This window comes from Aquila chrysaetos, chromosome 21, assembly GCF_900496995.4.
Source record: "Aquila chrysaetos chrysaetos chromosome 21, bAquChr1.4, whole genome shotgun sequence".
Taxonomy (NCBI): Eukaryota; Metazoa; Chordata; class Aves; order Accipitriformes; family Accipitridae; genus Aquila; species Aquila chrysaetos.
Genome location: NC_044024.1, coordinates 21,976,347 through 21,985,815, shown reverse-complemented (window position 1 = coordinate 21,985,815; position 9,469 = coordinate 21,976,347). Strand labels below are relative to the sequence as shown.

The window sequence follows — 9,469 nt, the reverse complement described above, 5'->3', positions numbered from 1 at the left end:
CCTGTAATGTTTTTAAAAGCAAATTGGAGTTGGGAGAGTGACTTTAAATCAGATCAGCCCTTTGCATCATTGCTGCAATATAGATCCTGCATTACAGCTGGATTTACAATAGGGTCAAACCATGACCTAACTGCTGTGGTTTGACTATGTGAGTAAAATTTTAAAAAAGAAAAATTAGGAAGAGTAAATTTAGTGTCACAAAGCAATTTTGCAGTTCTAATGAGCCACAATATTTGTCATTGGGAAAAGTTGCCTTGTTCCAGATCCAGACAAATGGATTTTTATGTAGACAGTGCTCCTACCTCTGACAGATTCCGGTAGTTGGAGAAACTGTATCCTCCAAAGAGAGAAATCCTGTGGCTGAGTGTGCATGTACACTTTCATTTTTGGCACACATTTCTGAAGCAGGCAGAAAATTCATTCCTTTGTCAAACATCGATAATTCAGGGAGCAGATGATCAGCACATAATTGATCCACTTTATCATGGAAAGCCGTGTGCCGACAATTGATAAGCCACCGCGTGTGAATATTGGCAATTAGTAAATCAGCAGGATGTCCATCAGAGTGCTCCAATGGTAGACCTCAAAGAACTGAAGAAACAGGAGGCGATGTGACTGCGACAGAGCGATTTATGCATGAGAGTGAATCCTGTCTTTTCTCCCTTCCTTTTCTGAATTCCAGGCAAGGTCAGAGCAGGATAAAAGTGGCTTTGTTATACACCAGTAACCTAAGCAGCAAAATATTAGGAATTATTGAGCAAATGGGAGGTGGAGCATATTCTACTATTTGAACAGAGGGATAAGATGATGGTTTATGCTCCTGGAACAGCCTCTCGGTATTTCATGCCATCTGACAAGTAATTTTGTTTGTTTGTTTGTCTCTTTCTTTCCCCTCAATAAAATACTTTAAATTGATTAATCTTACCAAAAGTCTTGAAGATCATCAAATGGCAAGCAACAGAGGAATAAAACATGTTATTTTTTACCTCTGTGGATGAGTTCAGACTCTTCAGGTAGATATTTGCCAGTTTGCTGGGAGATGAATGTCCAGTGATGTAGAGAGGTGGCAGCTGGGTTCTGCTGATTCATGCCTGCCTTCAGTGGTAAAAACTTGTAGCTGAGGTCCAGGGCAGACAGCTAAGGAAAAGTACCTCCCTCGGTGTGATTTGGTGGAGTTTATTTGCAAATGCCCTCACAGGGTTGATCAGGTGCAGAATAAGCGCTGATTTTTCAAAACCACTTAGTGGATTTCAGTATCCAGTTGACATTAATAACAATTAATGGCCTGTGCACACATATCTCCTTAACAGCTTTGAAAAAATCAGGATCAGTGTAGCAGTGTATTTCAAAGAGCTTGTAGGGGAAAATATATTTGCATACAGAACTTTGCAGTATAGGGATAAAATCCAAAATCTGTAGCAAAAGCATGGTGTAATTCATACTTAAGTGTTTTCAGTTTGCTAAGGTATGTATAGCGAAGGAGAATTACAACACTTTTCCATGGTAAGTTTAATGTCGTTTCCTTCAATGAGGGTAAATAAATTTGCTTTAAATCCCCCAGGGTCTTAAAATCTGGTTATTTGGTGTGCAGTGATAGATTAGAAAAATGTTGGTGTGTTTTCTTCTAAAAAGATATTAAAATAATTTATTCACAATATAGATAAGTAATAATCCAAAAGCAGTGAGGTGAGAAAAATCTGACTCTCTGGGGAGCTTCTAAACCTGAAGAAAAAAAATAAAAAAGGACCCGCCAAACTCAAATCCTTATATACTCAAAGTATCAGCAGAGCCAGGTAGTGAGCAGGCAAATGAAGCCAATTTACACTAATGTACCAGCCCAGAACAAACTCGAGAGGAAACCTGAGAATATAACAATTCCTAACAGTCGTAAGTTTGCTCTTTTCTCCATCTGAGTACTCTGCCTATGTTGCTGTACCATGATGGCGACAGTCCCTCTCCTTCGTTAGGCAGGTGGATGGAGGGTCCCTTCTCTTCTGGTGGGGAGAGAAGCCCATCTTTATGTCTTACACAACAAAGCATTTTCCATTCAAACATTACCTCAGGAGGTTATCCCAGCTGGTTATTTTTAAATCAGCAGGTCTGGCATGCTAGAGTTTTAAAGAGCTGGAGAAGAATTTTGTGCCTTCAAGAGCCATCTTTAATAGTGTTCAGTAATATGCTAAATTCTGATCTTGGTCTGGTTTGTCTGGCAGGGCTGTGCTCTCGGGGGTACTTACATACTCAGGTACCATCCCTCCGCATCGGAGCTTTTAAATTCCCAGCCTGTTTGGGAAGCCGGCAGAATCATAGAATCATTTAGGTTGGAAAAGGCCTTTAAGATCCAGTCCAACCATTAACCTACCACTGCCAAGTCCCACTAAACCATGTCCCTAAGTGCCATGTCTACACGTCTTTTAAACACCTCCAGGGATGGTGACTCCACCACTTCCCTGGGCAGCCTGTTCCAGTGCTTGATAACCCTTTCGGTGAAGAAATTTTTCCTAACATCCAATCTAAACAACCCCAGGAACAACTTGAGGTTGTTTCCTCTTGTCCTATCGTTTGTTACTTGGGAGAAGAGACCGACCCCCACCTCGGTACACCCTCCTTTCAGGTAGTTGTAGAGAGCGATAAGGTCTCCCCTCAGCCTCCTTTTCTCCAGGCTGAACAACCCCAGTTCCCTCAGCCGCTCCTCACAGGACTTGTGCTCCAGACCCTTCACCAGCTTCGTTGCTCTTCCCTGAACACACTCCAGCACCTCAGTCCTATCAATCTAAACCCGCATTTCTGATGTAAATCTCATGGTGGGCCTTAAGCTGTGTTTGATGAAAGATGGCAGTAGAATTAATCACCTCATTTCTGGCAAAATCTGTTCTGGAAGGGGGATCTTGAGAGGAAGATGGCGGCTAAACACAATAGGAAATGTATAGGAATTTAGCACCAACAGAGGTGCTATTGGTGCCTTTTGAAACTCTAAATTCCTTGTATATAAAAACAGGAGGATGATGTGGTGACTTTCTGTTTCGTTCTGTCAGCTGAAGAGAGGATACCTATTAAGACAGGAGTATCAGAGCTGTGTCTGAAGCCGTGTGGATTTACAGGAGTTTTCTGAGCAGGTTCTTGTATCCTTTCTGGATTTGGTTCTGTTTCCAGCCATGTCATCCTTCCAGTGTCGTTTCTCTGCCAAGCAGCAGCAGCAGCAGCAGAGCTGCCTACAAGATCTGCAGGCAGGATCCCTGCCTGCTGTCTAGCTGCAGCACTGTTCGTTAGGTAGATATTGTCTTCTAATTATTACTTAAACAGATATCTTTACGATAATGCAGCTATCCAGCTCAGGTTTAGAAACAGCTTTTAAAGGCTGTTTTTCAGTAACTTTTCCTGTAATTAGGTATGGCCGATTTTTCCCTTTCCTTAAAAGCAGGTCAGCCTCACTTGGTTATAACAAACTCTTGTCCGGGTAGAAACAATAAATAGTCTGATAGCTTTGGAAGCACTTCAAATCAATATTCACATGTCATATTTTTGAAAGCTTCAGAACGAAACGTGAAAGAAATACAAAAGCTGTGTAAAAATGAGGCAGAACAAAATGTGGAAAAACCCCGTGTCTGAGTGACTGAACAAGCTCCATTTTGTTCTCCTCTGCTTACTTAAGGGAGATATCCTTACGCTGCGCCTGCACTGGTACGGTTCATGCTGCATTCCAGTGCCACGGAATAGTCGGGCAGGTTCCTCTGCATCCCAGGATTAAAGCTGAGTGCAGAAAGCTGCAGTGGAAGGTGGGTGTCCAGGAGTACGGCGTCAGCGCGGCGTTTGCTGAAGACTTTATGTGCCCGTGTTCTTCAAGGCAGCATGTAAATGAACAGTCAGATCCCTGTGGGGAAACTTAGTGTTTCTCAAAATACTGCTGCTGAGACCTTTTTGCTCAGTGCATTATTGCAGCTGATGCCACAAACATAATTGCAGATGGCCTACTAAGGAGGATACAGCTTTTCCAGTTAGTATTTTTGGCCTTTAAAAAGGCTGTTAACTAGAGAGCTGGGCAGCGTAAAAGCAGTAATTTGCGTGCACCCACTGCTACCTGTGGTTTTAAAGCTGGGCTGCTATTTGCTTTTTAAGTTGACTTTTTTTCCTTAGCTTCTGAAAGAAAGTTGCATACAAAGAACATGATAAATGCAGGATGCGTAAAGTTTTGTCAAATACGCTAGGTAAATGCACTGTAACAACCCAACATTGAGATGCTTGACTTTGTAACGACAGACTGCTTTGTTACTGTACCCGATTCGGTGTTCAGGCAGTAACTGACCAGATCTAATCTAAGTCAAGTATTTCCCCCTTTGGCCAAAAAGATTTTTAAACATGCCCTCAACCAACTCAACAATAATAAAATGTAGAAAAAAACCTCATACAGTCATATCCGTTTGTTCCAAGTGTGTCAGTCTGTTCCAAAATACTTCTGTCCAAAGTGTGTTGGTGCAACAGGATGAACTTCTGTAGTTAAAATGGTGATCTCTGGGAATTCCTGGATGATCGATTTGGCACCTTTTGAGAGAGGGCAAAGGCTTCAACTTACGTGCGGTGTGGAGAATAGGCTTAGCAGGATAATGATACTTGGTTGTACGCCATGTTCTACAAGAACTTTGACAGCCTCAATGACAGTATTACCAGTACCTAAAAGGGGAAAAAGTGAGATTTTTTTTTTTTTTTTCTTTTCCCCTGGTTGAAGAACTTGCCCTAGGCCATCCAAGACTATCTGTGTTAACATTGGTGTGTGACTGAATGATGAGACTGTCCTTTCCCACTGGAAAACTATCACCTCTGCATGGATTAATTGTAGAAAACTCTAGTCTCCTGATGAAGGAACTTCAACTCTACTCTGAAACAGCCAACTCTGCCAGGTTTTAAGCACTGGAGTCGGTGGATTTTATTAAAGCCCTGAGGCAAAAAAAGCTCATCTAAAATAGTAAAATGGCAATCGAGCTCCATGTCTAGAACCAGAATTAAATCTTAGACTGGAAAAGTTACTTCATCCTGACAAATTCCTTACAACGCTTACCAGATTATAAATTTTTTTTTTTTTGGTAGTATTAACTGTATTTGAAGTAATTTACTTCTAGGATTATAATATTAATCCAAAAAATGTCTTTTAATAGCATGAAAAAATTACTGTTTGAGTATTTTCTCATGGAAAATTTTTAAAAATTGAATTTATATCAAGTCTTAATGCTTCAACCTTTCTCACAAACACAGGCATGCCCAAATGATTTGCTCTGCATTCATGCTGGTGCAGGCTGACTAATATGTATGCTGGCACATTCCCTATGTAGGCTGGTAAATTCCCTACTATGTCACCTAAACTAAGGAAAAAAACTAATCAAAGCCCCTGAAATCTGGAAATTTTCCTTTAAATTCAGCGCACTCACTGTCCAGATGAGTCTAACTGTACATGATGATGAAAGGCACTTACTTAGTATTGGGTACATAAGAAGAACTTTTCTCCTGTAAATGTCTGGTGGAAACTTAGCATAGTACGCTTTCGCTCTTTGAGTCTCCTCGTTGCTCTGTATCAGGATTTTTCCTATGCGGATTGATCTACAGCAGTCTTGTAAACCTTGTTCCATTGCCTCGCCTCAAAAGGAGCAGTGAAAAAACCAACAACAAATTGTTACACGCTAAGAAATGGCACAATTGCAAGATGCTACAATTAAATAGACAGTCCCAATACTGTATTGGTGGAGAGTTCTAAAAAGAAGATTTTTTTTTTTCTCAGTTCTAAGTGTTAAAAACACTTGAAGCTATTTTCCTTTTTTCTCCGTTTAGACAGAAAAACGAGTCTACTTGGTGTTACTTAGCTCCTGGGTATTAGTGTTGCCACACACCAGTGCTAATCTCTTGAAGGCAAGAGCTGGAAATGTCAAAACAGACGTATGGGGTTGGGAGAACATCTTTGAGCTCTGCCCAGAGACACCACGGTACAAAACGTAGTGCGGGAAGCTGTGGAGCCACGGGACTTTACATCACAGATACAAAGCTTTCTGCAGCACTGGGCAAAATAAGAGCGACTCTACCACTGCTGAGCGGGGTTTATTTGGAGACCTGCCTCTGAGCAGAAGTAGTTAGCGGCAAACAAGGACGGACAGTTGGCCTGGCCCCTCTCTGTTAACAGCTGCTAGAGAAGAGGCCAGATGAAATCTGTTGCAGCTATGTGTCTCCTAAGAAGTTAATGAAACATTACTTGACATTCTGTGATCAAGGATACCTAAGAAGGAATAACAGCTGGCAGGTTTGGGTAAAACTTTGCCATAGAGAAGTGCTGTTGCACATTTTTGAAAGGAAGTTGCTTACAGGTTTCCAAAACGTTTAATTCATACTCGTTCAACAACCAGAAACTGCCTACCGCTTCTCATTATGCTGACTCCGCAGTTTCCCTTTTCAAATCTCACTCCTTCATACTTGTGCCCTGTTGTAGTGGTCACAAACAAGCACAAGCCTGCCTGCAAAACTGATGGTAGGGATATCGCATTTTGCAACGAAGCAGGGCCCTGCAAAAGACTCAGTTAAAGGCTGAGCCCATTTGGGGATGGGGGAAGTATGGCCTTTACTGGAGCAAATGTGGTGCATCTCTGTCACGCTGACAGCAATGCCAAGCAAAATAATGAAGAGTAATGTAGGTAAGAGGCCTCGCTAATAAATAATTTCAAGAACATACTGTAACATTATGAAAAGTAGGCTTTGTCAAGTTAACCAGATACTTTCCTTAATGTCATGGTTTAAAGTAGTAGCGCTGATAGAATAAACCTGCAGTTAGTAACACATCTGATCTTCTCTTTCACAATATTTTGATTAAGAGGAATGATGTAAGTCAATATGACAAATATTAATTGAACTGAAAACTAACTGAAAGGTCTCCAAGTGTAACTGTAAGCAGAAGCATCACTGAACCAGGCACAGCTCCCTTCCTACCAGTTCTTGACCCCACACCGCTTAATGTGTGATCAGTGACCCACAAGAAAATAGGAAATCATTACTGGTGATCTGCAGGTGCACAGAAGTTAGGGGCAGGTCGCTGATACCAAACCTAATCTGGATCACTTAATGAGCTGAGCTTAAGTAAACAACATGTTTTTCAGTGCCACCAGATGTAAAGTCATCAGGCTAAGAGTAGAGCAGCAGCTGGACTACAGGGTGGGTGACAAAGTCATAGAAAACAGTGATTCAGAAGAGGAATAATCAGCTGAATATGAGCTCCTAATGAGATACTCTGCCAAGAGGAGCTAATGCTTGCATAGAACCAAAAAGGGAGACACCAAGGAAGACAAGGGAGGTTTTATTACCTGTGTTGTGGGCTCCAGGAAGACTGCCCTGAGGGCTGGAAAACACACCTTCAATGAGAAAACACCCAAGGAACACAGTTTATCAAGAAATAAAAGGTTAAGGAAGATTTTAAATGCAGTCTCTAGGAAGGCATGTGGCAGATTTAACATTAAAGGGTTCTTTATCTGGCAAAGTGGTGTTTGGTAGCTTACCATCAGAATAGGTCGCTGTCTATTTTTAGCAGTGGGGAAAGTTGTCCACTGAAACGGTCCACCCACAATTTGCCGACTATGGCAGAGTGCCTGTCACTGAAGAATCACTGGAAATACTTAATGAGATTTTTTTTTTTTTTTTCCAAAGGAAACACTGTAGTTTGAACAAGACTTAATTCAGAGGAATCCGTCAGCCTTTATTAGGCTGGAATTGGGAGCAGGTTATTAGAACAGCTCCTGCTAGATTTCTTCTGAGTAAATACAGAAACACTATGACTGCAGGCAGGGGCAAAGGGAAGAGGTGAAGCAGGCAGGCACAGGCAGCCTTAACTGCAATACGCGAGTGCTCCCAGTTAGGTGAAAAGGCCATTTTGAGTCATCTCTCCTCCCTTTTCAGGTTTAGGCCATATCTGTAACGAGCTACAGCTTTCCAACCCTTACTTTCACCTGCGTAACTTAATCAGTGTGAGCCAGAGCTGCCCTGAGCAGCACAAGCCGCAGGGCAATCAGCGTTTGCAAAAAGACAGCTACCAAAACGTGCCTCTAACAGTTTTATTGCCATGCCTTTTGCTTTAACTCCGTGCTGTAAGAGCAGTATTAGCCACATGGAAACTTAAACATGTTACCCGGCAAGAATAACACCAAATAACATCAGCTTTATTGCTGTCCCTTGGCATTTTAAAGTATTGGATGCCCGCTGGGTTTTAGTTATTGTTTAGGGGAAGCAAGGACCCTGGGCAGGCTTTATCTTTTCATTCATTTGTGTTGAGAAACTAGAATGGAGGTTTTCTTTAAGCGTCAAAGTCCTTAAGAGAAAAATGGAGGAAAGAGAAAGTGGGAAACACAGGATGGGGTTGGAGGGAAGAGAAATCTGTCAAAGACATTTTCTGATTCAGTGTTGATAGTCACCCTCTTATTTACATCCAAAACACAGTTTTGATGGTCACTCACCAATCCTTATCTTCGGGCATGATTTCTAACATCTCATGTACAGCTTGAGCGTATGTCAGTGACTTTGGGTACTGCAGTCCGGTTAATCACAGGGCTAGCAGGGGGGACCCGGCGTGGGTTTCTGCCTATTCTTTTTTGCAGCTGTTTCAACAGCAAATGCTAATTCGTCTCTCAATGTTTTGCTCTTTCTGGGAATTTAAAAATAACTTGCCTAATGAAGCAGTGCTGAGCAGCTCATATGTCCAGACAGATAGGAGTGAAATGCTTCAGTTCAGAAAGCAAAGTCGTCCGTGGTGGCAGTGCCTTTGAACAAGTCCCCCAAGGCCCTTTTTCAAATAATCCCAGGACTGGCTGAAATTAATGCAGGAAGAAATTCAGAGAAAGGGGGGAGAATCACGTCAAAGGGGCTGAGACTTGGAAAGACATTTCTGGGTGAGCTGTAATCAGTCCTATCCTATGACATCCCTTTAGCAGTGCTGTTTAATTACTCCATTACGGGCAGGGTTTGATGTATGTGTTCTATAGCAGGGACATCCAGAACATGAAAGAAAGATGTGGTGCTTACTGAATGCTTTACAAAGATCAATGAAGCTCCTTGTCCCTTGTTAGAGCAATGAGAAGCTGAGCACAGAGTGACAAAACTGCCTGTCCAAGGGCAGCCACCAAAGCACAAGCAGAGATACTTACAGGCTACAGCAGTTTTCAGTTTCTCCCTCAAAACCACCTGGCTTTGTTACTCATCTTTGGTTTTCTATCCTCTGCACCCAGAGATCACCATCCCCATTTAAGTTTACCCTGCAATGAGCACATCTGCCTCAATAGGACAGGACGCGTGAGAAGTGCAAAGGGTGAACAGCTGTGTATTTCCAAGAGTAGCTGCAAGAGTGATTACAAAAGCAAGCTGGGAAGCAAAATTGCTGTGGAAAGGCAGGCATGGGGAGATACTTGGCTTCTTAACTTTGGGCCAAGACTGGAGTCAGAAACCCTTCCCCTGC

General features: G+C 42.1%; 1 protein-coding gene across 1 annotated transcript; it reads right to left on the bottom strand.

Annotated features, from left to right (window-relative positions):
* Window positions 1–4,216: 4,216 nt before the first annotated feature.
* On the bottom strand, window positions 4,217–8,494 carry LOC115333897 (uracil phosphoribosyltransferase homolog). The gene is given in 4 exon segments (XM_029997470.1): window positions 4,217–4,668; window positions 5,465–5,626; window positions 6,395–6,549; window positions 8,475–8,494. Coding segments are annotated over 4 exon segments (573 nt in total). The 3' UTR covers window positions 4,217–4,432.
* Between the last annotated feature and the right edge of the window lie 975 nt (window positions 8,495–9,469).